The following is a 12,928-nucleotide window of genomic DNA, read 5'->3' as shown; positions in this document are numbered from 1 at the left end:
AATGTCGTCTAATTGCACACGGCCGGATCAGTGGTGGTTATTTTGGATTCCTCCTCAATATTTTGAACCTTAACAGTTGATACAGCTCCTGAATTCTCATTAAAGATACAAGACTGAACAGTTTGTTTCTGGGAAAAAAACACAAACAGAAAAACTGTGTCAAAAAATACAAATGTGTGGCCAGTCAGTAAATCAGACATATGCAGGGAGGTTATCGATAAGATGGGAGTAAAAACACGATCATGGGGTGCTCACTGTTATGTGTGGGACGATTAACATGCTGCACTAAGGGAATTGGTCAAATTTGACAAAATATGAAAACAGATGAGAGAATTAATTCAGGAAGTCATCACAGGATTTAGGAGGTCGGTGGATAATAATACACCACAGTGGATCATATTTAAATTTGAAGGATTGATATGAGCTCAGAGTAAATGGGTGATAACTTAAATTGCACGTATAAATCACTTGTCCACAAGGGAAGTATGCAGTAAGTATGCAGATCAGTGTTCATGGATAAAATGCTTGACCTATTTAAAAAGTTCAGTGCTGTTGAGGAGCGGCATGAACTTGTCCACAAAGGAAATGTCTCCATTCCTGCAACATCATCTCTACTCTCAAAGCAAAAGTGTTGAACATCACTGCAGTGAATTTAGAGATATTTTGAGGTGGAGTTTGTCCTCCTGCAGAAACTTTAGTTGATGTGTTGTGATGTGACTCTGCTCATCTGACAGATTTCAGTCTCGGGATTGTTGGAGCGTCTGGATCTGAACCACCTGAAGAAAAATCAAACAAATAAACTAGAAGGAATGAATTATTTTGTTTTACTACAAATAAGTTTGTCTGTGGTCTCACTGAAACATTTGTCTCACCACACAAAAACCATCAGTGTGCTCATGAGCATTATGATTCCCACAGTCTTCACTATAGTGTAGACACCAACCAGGTTTCCACCTGTAATGCAACAAGATTTTAGAGTGATTAAGACAGTATGTGACAGAATGAACATTTAAGAGTAAATAAGACCATTTAAGGGGAAAAATTGTTTTTAAGTCTAACACATGAACAACCACACATTGTAGGATGAAGAAAAATCTTTGAACTTCATAAAACAAAATTCAGTCTCAGTTAAACACACCTCTGTTTCTACTTTCTTCCGAGATATATCACAAAAAAATGAATAATCAAAAAAATTAATTAAAACATTATGAAAATGCAGCAACATGGTGGCACATCGGTTACAAGAAGGACCTTATTTCAAATCCACCATCAGTGCAGGGTCTTTCTGTGTGGAGTTTGCATGTTCTCCCTGTGTTTGCCTGGGTTCTCTCCCAGGATACTTCGGCTTCCTCCCACAGTCCAAAGACATGCAGTTAGTGGGGTTAGGTTAATTGATAACTATAAATTGCCCATAGGTGTGAATGTGAGTGTGAGTGTGTGAATGGTTATGTGTTAGCCCTGCGACAGACTGGTGACCTGTCCAGGGTGTACCCTGCTTCTCGCCCTAAGAGAACTGGAATATGCTTCAGCTCCCTGCTACCCTGAGAAGGATAACCGGAAGAGAATGGATGGGGGGAAAAAAATCTTTTAACACTTCAATTATTGGATCCAGTCAAAAACATTTTGAAATGAAAAAAAATCTGCTGAGTAACGTTACCTTCAGTCACACGAATCTCTGCTGATGTCTGATTACCCAGATCATTAGTGGCCACACAGTAATAAACTCCTCCATCTGTTACATTGAAGCTGTAAATCTCTCCTTCAGATACTTTCACAGCTCCATCTCTGCTCTTCTTGAACCAGGTGAAGCTGCTGACTGGAGGTTTGGCTCTGCTGGAGCAGGTCAGCTTCACCCAGCTGCCTGCTGACACCAAACCTGATGGACTGATGGATGCTGAGGTGTCTTTAGGAGCATCTGAAAAAAAAAAAAAGAAAGACATATCCCATAAATCATGTTGTCCTATAGGTTTCAGTTCAGCAACAAACTCTGATTGTCTAACATGAAACACTGAGAGTCTCTTCTGTCTCTGCTGTCTTGGTGTCTTTTCCTTGGTTCACAGGATATCTGGCAGAGCAGCTGATCTTCTTTCCATCATGTGTGTCTGACAGAGTGATGGTCTGCTGGATTTTAGTTGTAAAGCTTCCATCTGTGTTTTCCTCTATTTTGTTGTGAGAGTCTTGTGTGAGATTCCAGGTGAGTTGAGGAGGGGAGTGTGGACAGGGAGTGAGAGCTGAGCAGGTTATAGTGACAGACTCCTTCTCCTTCAGATCACCTGGGATTGTAATATTGGGCCTCCAAGGAGAATCTGTGGTTTCACATTAAACACAGTTTGTATCCAAATAAATAAGGTCAATATTTGGATTGTATTTGATGTTCACGAAGAGACTCATTTCATGAGCTCAGGAACACTTTTGAAAACCATTTGTCACAAAACGGCTGTGTGTAGGCAGGAAAGGATCCCTACACAGGGAAAAAACAGCTTTATTGCTGGCCTGGTAGTGACACAAATAACAATACAAAACTAAACGAAACTGGGAAAACAAATTCGCAAGGAGACACAGAGAAAATAACACACAGCTTTGAGGGAGGACACGACACTATCAAAAAGAAACACAGGCCTTAAATACACTGAGGGATAACGAGGGACACGAGACACAGAAGGAGAGCACAGCTGGGAGTAATTAGACTGGACGAGACAAGGGAAGCAAAACTAGAAACACTGACATGGGACACAGACCTTCAAAGTAAAACAGGAAACACACTGACTGAACTCAAGACATGTAAACTTAACAGACTGGGGAGACAAAACATAGGGACCTGAAACTTGGGACAGACAGGCACAGTGGATACAACACCGAACATAGGGAAGCCATCACACAAAACCTAGGAACTAAACCCTTGACAACCATAACTTAAACCTAGGGAAATGACAATAATCAAAACAGTACAACCAAGGATTCAGAACATAAACCATAATATAAAAATACAAGAACTCAAAATGCTAGGTCACAAGGACCCAGACTGGTACGACTAGATGCACGAATGCCAGTTAAAACTCTACAATGAAAATAAAAATATAAAAACAAACACTGCTGCTTGCTCTGTGTGAACTTATTTAACATGAAGTGAGACATAGATGAAAATTGGCTTTAATCTGACTATCAAAAGTAAAAATCTTTTTGAAAATAGCGAAAAACTGCATCCATCTGACTTTTTATGTTTGGTATAAGAGTCCAGGTGCTAAACTGGCCTGTCTGCAGTACAGACCCGACACACAATGAAATCAATATTACTACATCATGAAACAGTGATCTGTTAGTCTTGTGAAAACATAAACAAGAGCCTGACCCACAAAAAACAATCAAAGTTTTTAGTTTTGATCTTTTCTATGGTATTTTTGTCCTGAACAGAAATGAACTGAGATTGTAAATGATTTGAAAAACACTTCATTTTGTTTTTATTTACATTTTACATCCTGATTTGTGTGGAAGGCTTCTGTACAGTAAAGAAATAAACTGTAAGTCGGGACAATCACTGTGACTGTAGTGTTACTTTTAGCTTCAAGAGATATTTTAGACAAAGAATAGAGAACAACTGTCTGAATGTGAATTATTGTCATTTTAATATAAAAGTGTTAAAATAACTCACCTCTGACTGTTATTTGAAGATGATCACAACGAGCTGTCACCTTGAATGTTTCACTCTCTACTCTGAAGAAGTATGTGTCTGTGTAGTTCGTGGTTAAATTAGAAAACAGAGTGGTGCAGTCTCTCTGACTCAGGTCCCCAGTAATACTCATTGGATAGATGCTAACTGCTCCACTACTGTTGAAGATCACATTGTTTGGATTTTTGCCAAATCTAGAATCATTTTTAATCCACACTCCAAAGGTTTTTCTTGTGCTGTTAAATTTCTGTTCTTCTTTGGGTCTGAAGCTACATGGGATTTGCAAACAAGATCCACTCAGTGCTTCCAGCTTCTTTGGTGCAGTTATGAAGAGTGCTGCATCATCAGGACAATCAGCCAAAGCAGCTGTAAATACAGTGTCATGATTAATAAACTGTTGACTCTATCCTCACTGGTCTTTCAGATTTTGTTTGTTAAAGTTCAGATTGTAAAATGACTCCATGTCTGTGAATGACTGAACAAACAGCTCACCTGGAACAAAGAGGACAATCAGCAACATGCCGACTGTCACCATGTTCACACACAGGAACTTGTTGAAACCCTGAATTACAAACACACATCAGATATTTAATCACTTGAATTATGGATTTTAATTATTCATTATTCTTTAAAACAAATTCATAATCCAGACTTCCTCTGTGCAATACGAGCTGTCATCATAAGGAACCATTATTAACAACATCTGACATATGAAATGAGTGAAACTAAATCACCAGGAAAGAAAATGACATAAATGTATGTCAGTGGACTAAAAGAAGAATCACAAAATAAAAGCTTTAGTTTCATTAAATAAAAGCATCAAATGTTTCCTTACCAAACAAGTCCCAGTTTATTCTCACAGTTTTGGAGTGAAATGAAGCAAAATTACAATAAACCCTGTAAACTAGTGGTCATCATAGGAGAAAGAAGCAAGCACTGAGATACTCACTGACTAAACCACACGATACACTCATTTGTGTCCTTCCTGCTTAAAAGGTGAAACAGGGGATATGACATGTCAATCTATTTCTAACGTCTGAACTCACATTCACAACCTAAAGATTTTTTTCAACTTCACTCCTTCAGAGCCTGCAAACTTAACTTTAGTTAAAATATTTTTTAAAAATCCCACTATGAACGTCACTTATTGTCAGGAGTTATCTATTACAAGCTGTTAGGGTCATCGTAAAAAATAATATTCAAGTACTAATTAATACTAAAAAAAACTGATTAGTAATAAACTCTGAAACGCTTTATCAGTTTATTTACCTTTGCAAAGAAATCAACAACAGTACAGACAGCATGACCACAGTCTGCATGCCCTCTGACACACAGAGGGATTGAAAGCCCACAATATTTACAGAGAGAAGGCATCTACCTGCCACGATCACAGAGTACATTTAGAACATTGTATAGAACAGAAAACTCATCAAAAATTGCTTTAAAGATTACATGGAGACACAATAAGACAATTTAGAGAATTTCATTCTGTAAAGTCAGCTTTAGACAGAGAAGAAGAAGAATCTTAAAAATTTAATTAATCATCTATATTAAAACTTAATATAGATGTTTAACATAGACTATCAGACCCATGAAGTGAATCACTGACATCTGAAAAATGATGTGTTGATACAGCTCCTGAATTCTCCTTAAAGACACAAGACTGAACAGTTTGTTTCTGGGAAGAAAACACTAACTGAAAAACTGTGTCAATAATAGAAATGTGTGGCCAGGCGCTCTATCAGACATATGTCATGATTCGGCTGTGTGCACGCAGGAAGAGGACCCAAAATGTAGAAATCACAACAAACGGGAATAACTCAAAATGCAGCTTTATTGCTGACACACAGAAATCATACAGGACTAACGTAAACTGGAAATAAAAACTAAACTTCACCAAGAGGCACACAAGGAAACACACAGCATGAGGCAAAGAAACACGGGGCTTAAATACACTGGGAAATAACGAAGGGAATGAGACACAGAAGGAGAGCACAGCTGGGAGAAATCAGACATGACAAGACCAAAGGGAAGCAAAACTCAATACATTCACCAAAAACACAGACTTTCAAAGTAAAACAGGAAATGTAACACTGAGATGCGGACTTGACTAGGGAATACAGCTGACAGGGGAGACAGAGCAACTAAGAAACACAGAGACCAAACAGAAGGGAGGCACAGAGAACACTAAACACTGGGTCAATGGCCCAGGACCGTGACAACATATGCAGGGAGATTATGGATAAGATGGGAGTAAAAAACGGATCCAGGGGTGCTCGCTGTTATGTGTGGGACCATTACCATCCTGCACTATCATCAATGTTTAAATCACAATTACCAACAAAAGGGAATTGGTCAAATTTGACAATACATGAAAACAGATGAGAGAATTAATTCAGGAAGTCATTACAGGATTTAGGAGGTTGGTGGATAATAATACACCAAAATGGATTTTCATACTTAAATTTGAAGGGATGATATGAGCTCAGAGTAAATGGATGACAACTTAAGTTGCACTTGTAAATCACTGATATTCCCCCACCACAGCCTGAGCACCTCGGGGCATTCAAATATTTGTAATTGTTTTGGCAAAGTTCCACAAGGGGGCAGTAGTTATCAGTGGAAAAGCTGTTTAGGGGCCAGACTTCAACGGACAGTCGGGTCTGCAGAGAGGATCTTCCCTCCATCCAGGACCTGTACAAGTCCAGGATAAAGAAACAGGTGGAAACATCACTGCAGACGCCTCACATCCCAGAAATAACTGTTCAAAGTGCAGCCTTCAGGCAGGTGCTACAGACCACTGTTTACAAAAACCACAGAGACAGTTTCCTCCCCCAGGCTGTCACTCTGATGAACACTGTGAAATGACCCACTCTTACATCATTCAGCTCATAACACATATGCATATTACACCACTCAGTTTGGCACCAATACTTTGTATAGTTTCTTAAGACTTTGTGTAACTTGTTCCTTGTTTGTGTGCACAAACTTGGCCAAATAACGATGAGTCTGATTCTGAATCTAATACTAATGTTAGGAAAACAGCTGAAACTGTAAGAAAATGGAAACTGCCAGGATTGTCCAAGCATCATGCTGCAGCAGTCTTACATAAGTGTAGGGTTAGATCAGTGTTCATGGATAAAATGCTTGACCTTAGAGTGAAGCAGGTCCTATTTAAAAAGTTCAGTCCAGTTGAGGAGCGCATGAACTTGTCCACAAAGGAAATGTCTCCATTCCTGCAACATCATCTCTACTCTCCAAGCAAAACTGTTGAACATCACTGCAGTGAATTTAGAGATATTTTGAGGTGGAGTTTGTCCTCCTGCAGAAACTTTAGTTGATGTGTTGTGATGTGACTCTGCTCATCTGACAGCTTTCAGTCTCTGGATTGTTGGAGCGTCTTGATCTGAACCAGCTGAAGGAAAAAAAAAACATTTTTATTTTGTTTTACTACAGATGAGTTCGTTTGTGGTTTCACACCAGTGTGTCATAGAAACATTTGTCTCACCACACAAAAACCATCAGTGTGCTCACGAGCATTATGATTCCCACAGTCTTCACTATAGTGTAGACACCAACCAGGTTTCCACCTTTAATGCAACAAGATTTTAGAGTGATTAAGACAGTATGTGACAGAATGAACATTTGACAGTCAGTAAGACCATTTAAGGTGTAATAATTGTTTTTCCTTTCTAACACATGAACAACCACACATTGTAGGATAAAATAAAATCTTTGAGCTTAATAAAACAAATTCAGTCTGAGATAAAACACACCTCTGTTTCTACTTTCTTCTGAGATATATCACAAAAAATGGAATAATCAAAAAAATAAATAAAAAAATAAAACAAAATGCTCCAACATGGTGGCACATCAGTTACAAGAAGGTCCTGAGTTCAATTCCACTATCAGGTGAGGCCCTTTCTGTGTGGAGTTTGCATGCTCTCCCTGTGTTTGTATGGGTTCTCTCCCCGGATACTCCGGCTTCCTCCCACAGTCCAAACACATGTAGTTAGTGGGGTTAGGTTAATTGATAACTATAAATGGCACATGGCTGTGAATGTAAGTGTGAGAATTATTCTCAGTCTCTATGTTAGCCCTGCAACAGACTGGTGACCTTTCCAGGGTGTAACCTGCTTCCCACTCTAAGACAGCTGAAATAGACTCCAGCTGCCCGCTACCCTGATAAGGATAAGCGGAGAATTGAAACAAAAAGAAAAGAAATCTGCTGAGTAACGTTACCTTCAGTCACATGAATCACTCCTGATGTCTGATTACCCAGATCATTAGTGGCCACACAGTAATAAACTCCTCCATCTTTTACATTGAAGCTGTAAATCTCTCCTTCAGATACTTTCACAGCTCCATCTCTGCTCTTCTTGAACCAGGTGAAGCTGCTGACTGGAGGTTTGGCTCTGCTGGAGCAGGTCAGGTTCACCCAGCTGCCTGCTGACACCAAACCTGATGGACTGATGGATGCTGAGGTGTCTTTAGGAGCATCTGGAGAAAAAAACAAACAAAGACATATCACACAAATCATGTTGTCCTATAGGATTCAGTTCAACAACAAACTCTGATTGTCTTACATGAAACACTGAGAGTCTCTTCTGTCTCTGCTGTCTTGGTGTCTTTTCCTTGGTTCACAGGATATCTGGCAGAGCAGCTGATCTTCTTTCCATCATGTGTGTCTGACAGAGTGATGGTCTGCTGGATTTTAGTTGTAAACCTTACATCTGTGTTTTCCTCTATTTTGTTGTGAGAGTCTTGTTGGAGATTCCAGGTGAGTTGAGGAGGGGAGTGTGGACAGGGAGTGAGAGCTGAGCAGGTTATAGTGACAGACTCCTTCTCCTTCAGATCACCTGGGACTGTAATACTGGGCCTCCAAGGAGAATCTGTGGTTTTTACATCAAACACAGTTTTTATACAAATAAATGAAGTCAATATTTGGATTTTAATAATAACAATTGAATGCTGATTATCAAATGACATCATTAAAGCTCCTAAATGCTGAACACACAGAGGTAGTTTTGCATGATTTGGCAGGTTTGATATCTGTGAACATATTTTACCAACTCAACATCATCACAAAGATGATACAGATACAGTTGTGGATATATTTGCGCAATTTCTGGTGTTTAGTTATGTGACGTATTTTCTGTTTTATATTTGTGTTTGTGTTTGCATTTATGTTTCATTATTCCAGTTTGGAGTTTTATGTTTGAGCCTTTGAATACAGGTTTTGATTTCTGTCTTTTTCTTAAATGTTCTTGTTTTTATCGGTATGATTTTAGATTCATGATTGTTAATTTTACCCCATCGTTATGCTACTGAGGAGTGTTTCATCCAGGATTTTGCTTCATGTTTTGATGTTTTATGTTTTTAGTTGTAGTTTTCTGTGTCTGTTCCTCCCTCTGTCTCTTCTCTCTCTTTGTGCCTGTTCCACATCTTGGTCAGGTCAGGTATCATCCTTCTTGTGTCTGTGTTTTGCATTTGTCTCCTGTTTTATTTCGAAGGTTGGTTTTCTATCAGTTTTTGTGTTTGTTTAATTTTCTGTTCCATGATTGATGTTTTCAGTTCTTTTTACCTTTTTCTTCTTTGAGTCTGCAGACTGGAATGTGCTTTGTGGCGAGAATATTAACAATTTGAATGTTAATGTGTTGATTGTTGTGCCAAGTGCAGTGTACTTTGCCCTAGTCTGCTGGAGAAGCAGCATTGGTGTCAGGGTTTGTGAGGCAGACTGTGTGGAGATGAGAGATGGACCCAGAATGCAGGCACTGGCTTATAGTGAGAGAGCTTTATTCCAAATGGTGAGAAACACAAACAGAAACAAAGATGTCCAGGACAGAACTAAGAGCAATCTAAACTGGGATAACTAACAAAACAAAATCCGAAATTATGAAACGCAGCAAGCACACAGGGGATGTCAGGCAGAGACGATACGGAGGAAGAATATGCAGACAGACGGATGATGAGCACAGGGGAACACACTAATATACACAGAGGGAAATGAGGAAACTGCACACAGGAGGGAGACACTGCTTAACCTAATAAACATGATGAGACTGGGAGGACGCAAAACTGAATACACTGGCATCAGACACAGACCTTCAAAGTAAAACAGGAAACTCAACACACATGTAGAGACAGGCTCAGAGACAAGGGCTTTACACAGAGACCAGAGTGAGCTGGAACACAGGACGCACAGGACCGAAACCTGAGAACTAGTAAATCTTAACGGAATACATAACCAGAAAAACCAAGAACATAAGATATTAATGATAATATTAAAATTAATAATAATAATAATAATTTGTAACTGAAATGATGAACAGAGCTGAGAAATTTAAAACTAAATCTCTTAATTTTTACCAAGAGACACATTTCATGGGCTCAGGAACACTTCTGAAAATCATTGGTACGACTAAATGCAAAAACTGGAAGTTAAAACACTACAATGAAAATAAAAATATAAAAACAAACATTGATGCTTCCTCTGTGTGAACTTATTTAACATGATCTGAGGCAAAGATTATTAAAAAGATTATTAAAAGATGAAAACTGATTTTAATCTGACAGATAAAAAGTAAAAATGTTTTTGAAAATAGTGAAAACTGCATCCATTTGAGTTTTTGTGTTTGGTAAAAGAGTCCAAGTGTTACACTGGCCTATCTGTAGTACAGACCTGTCACACACTAAAAATATCATTTGCACATTATCAAACAGTGATCTGTCAGTCGTGTTAAAACATGAACAAGAGCCTGACCCACAAAAAACAATCCAAGTTCTTAGTTTTAATCTTTTCTATGGTATTTTTGTCCTGAACAGAAATTAACTGAGATTGTAAATGATTTGAAAAACACTTCATTTTGTTTTTACATTTTACATGACGACTTTTCTGCTTCTGTTCAATAAAGAGATAAACTGTAAGTCGGGACAATCACTGTGACTGTAGTGTTACTTTCAGCTTCAAGAGATATTTTAGACAAAGAATAGAGAACAACTGTCTTAATGTGAATTATTGTCATTTTAATATAAACGTAAATAAAAATAACTCACCTCTGACTGTTATTTGAAGAGGATCACATTGTGCTGTCGCCTTGAATGTTTCTCTCTCTACTCTGAAGAAGTATGTGTCTGTGTATGTGGTGGTTAAATTAGAAAACAGAGTGGTGCAGTCTCTCTGACTCAGGTTCCCAGTAATACTCATTGGATAGTTGCTAACTGCTCCACTACTGTTGAAGATCACATTGTTTGGATTCTTGTCAAATTTGGAATCATTTTTAATCCACACTCCAAATGTTTTTCTTGTGCTGTCAAATTTCTGTTCTTCTTTGGGTCTGAAGCTACATGGGATTTGCAAACAAGATCCACTCAGTGCTTCCAGCTGCTTTGGTGCAGTTATGAAGAGTGCTGGGTCTTTATTAGGACAATCAGCCAAAGCAGCTGTAAATACAGTGTCATGATTAGTAAACTGTTGACTCTATCTTCACTGGTCTTTCAGATTTTGTTTGTCAGTAAAGTTCAGATTGTAAAATGACTCCATGTCTGTGAATGACTGAACAAACAGCTCACCTGGAACAAAGAGGACAATCAGCAACATGCCAACTGTCACCATGTTCACACACAGGAACTTGTTGAAATTCTGAATTACAAACACACATCAGATTTTTAATCATTTGAAATATGGATTTTGAAGAGATTATTCATTATTCTTTGAACAAATATATAATCCAGACTTCCTCTGTGCAATACCAGCTGTCATTCTTTCTTAAGGAACCATTATTAACAACATCTGACATATGAAATATAAAAACAGTAACAATACTACAGAGTTTGTTTTTGTGAGTAAAACTAAATCACCAGGAAAGAAAATGACATAAATGTATCTGTCAGTGCACTAAAAGAAGAATCACAAAATAAAAGCTTCAGTTTCATTAAATAAAAGCATCAAATGTTTTCTTACCAAACAAGTCTCAGTTTAGTCTCACAGTTTTAGTATGAAATGAAGGAAAATTACAATAAACCCTGTAAACTAGTGATCATCATATCAGAGAGAAGCAAGCACTGAGATATCCACTGACTAACGTCTGCATACTAAACTCATTTGTGTCCTTCCTGCTTCTAACCTGCTAAAAGAGGAAGTGGATTAGTTCTCTTTCTTAAACCTGTAACATGAAGTTTACCATATTTCACATGAAATTTTGTGAGTTGTGAGACTTCTTCATCATCAGAACGATTTTTTTTCTTTAATTAAGTTGCCCAAAATAGTTTATAGGAATACGTTGCAACAACAACGTAACAAATATTAAAACTCATATTTACAAAATAATATAGATTTATTTTTAATTAACTCCATTAAAAAATGCATTTTTGGCAGTTGTTTCATGTTTCAGACTTTACAGGTTTAAAAGTTTAAACTCACACTCAGAGATTTCTTTTTTTTTTACCTTCACTCCTTCAAAGCCTGTAAGTTTAACTTTAGTGGATATATTTTCAAACTCCCAATATGAAAGTCACTTTATATCAGCAGTTATCTGTTACAAGTTATTAGGGTTGCATTAAAAAATATTAAGGAACTAATTAATGCTAAAAATTTAAGTAGTTAAAACTGAGCAAGCCTGTGTCACGTGTTTCAGCCTCCCTGCACTTCCTCTTTACAGCTGTGCCATTCAGTGCACCGCTGGATTCAAGAAAGCAGAAAAAGTAACACGAGCACGTCCTCTGCTGGCTACAGCAAATCTCAAAGGTTTGCTCAGCATCGATGAAGCTCCAGGTTAATAAAAGTGGCAGCAGGTGGTGCTGTGTGGTGGTGCCATCCACTCATAGCAACAAGGTCCTGGGTTTGAATCCAGACTGGAGCATTTTTTTTTTTTTTTTTCTGCCTGTCCCATTTGTTTCTTAAGCCGTCAGAATTGTTGTCTGAAGACCAACAAGGATACCAAATGGATTTATTTTGCCAAATGGATCATCATGGCATTGCCGTATTGGTCCATTTGATCAAACTTTGTTATTTTTATTTATTTTATTTTCAGTTGTTACAGATGGGACAGACATGACTGGGGGATAGGAAAGGGAGAAAGAAAGAGAGGAAGGAAAAGAAAAACAGAAGGGAAAAGGGACAGTGAGAAAGGGCACTTACAAAGACAAAGAGAAAGAAAAAAAAATCTCCTGGATCACCTGTTGAGAGAAAAAGGAGAAGACAAGCAAAAAAAACCAAAAAAAAAAACAAAGCAACATACTAAACACAACACCATCACGTTA

At 38.0% G+C, this 12,928-nt stretch overlaps 2 protein-coding genes across 2 annotated transcripts; both read right to left on the bottom strand.

Annotated features, from left to right (window-relative positions):
• Positions 1-853: 853 nt before the first annotated feature.
• LOC109203489 (myelin-associated glycoprotein) lies at positions 854-4,581 on the bottom strand. Its single transcript, XM_025910247.1, has 6 exons — positions 4,503-4,581; positions 4,160-4,229; positions 3,650-4,033; positions 2,001-2,306; positions 1,658-1,915; positions 854-954 (listed from the first exon to the last, which is right to left on the bottom strand). Exons 2-6 carry the CDS (start codon positions 4,200-4,202, stop codon positions 869-871), a joined length of 1,077 nt encoding a protein of 358 aa, XP_025766032.1. The 5' UTR covers positions 4,203-4,229; positions 4,503-4,581; the 3' UTR covers positions 854-868.
• A 901-nt stretch (positions 4,582-5,482) lies between these two features.
• Positions 5,483-11,757, bottom strand: LOC106096893 (myelin-associated glycoprotein). Its single transcript, XM_019363228.2, has 7 exons — positions 11,631-11,757; positions 11,240-11,309; positions 10,724-11,110; positions 8,254-8,559; positions 7,910-8,167; positions 7,176-7,257; positions 5,483-7,082 (listed from the first exon to the last, which is right to left on the bottom strand). The coding sequence occupies exons 2-7, from the start codon at positions 11,280-11,282 to the stop codon at positions 7,001-7,003; spliced, it is 1,158 nt and encodes a 385-aa protein (XP_019218773.1). The 5' UTR covers positions 11,283-11,309; positions 11,631-11,757; the 3' UTR covers positions 5,483-7,000.
• Between the last annotated feature and the right edge of the window lie 1,171 nt (positions 11,758-12,928).

The sequence above is a fragment of the Oreochromis niloticus genome, linkage group LG9 (assembly GCF_001858045.2).
Source record: "Oreochromis niloticus isolate F11D_XX linkage group LG9, O_niloticus_UMD_NMBU, whole genome shotgun sequence".
Lineage (NCBI taxonomy): Eukaryota > Metazoa > Chordata > Actinopteri > Cichliformes > Cichlidae > Oreochromis > Oreochromis niloticus.
Note: the sequence above shows the minus strand (reverse complement) of the source record. Positions and strands in the feature narration are given on the sequence as shown.

Bases quoted from the DNA above. Each gene is read 5' to 3' on its own strand.
- LOC109203489 (XM_025910247.1), bottom strand. From the start codon at position 4,202: ATGGTGACAGTCGGCATGTTGCTGATTGTCCTCTTTGTTCCAG. The intron at 2,307-3,649 runs GTGAGTTATTTT...GTGAAACCACAG, and splicing joins TCTTCAAATAACAGTCAGAG to ATTCTCCTTGGAGGCCCAAT. The intron at 955-1,657 runs GTAACGTTACTC...GTTGCATTACAG, and splicing joins AGAGATTCGTGTGACTGAAG to GTGGAAACCTGGTTGGTGTC.
- LOC106096893 (XM_019363228.2), bottom strand. From the start codon at position 11,282: ATGGTGACAGTTGGCATGTTGCTGATTGTCCTCTTTGTTCCAG. The intron at 11,111-11,239 runs GTGAGCTGTTTG...CTGTATTTACAG, and splicing joins GATTGTCCTCTTTGTTCCAG to CTGCTTTGGCTGATTGTCCT. The intron at 7,258-7,909 runs GTAACGTTACTC...GTTGCATTAAAG, and splicing joins AGTGATTCATGTGACTGAAG to GTGGAAACCTGGTTGGTGTC.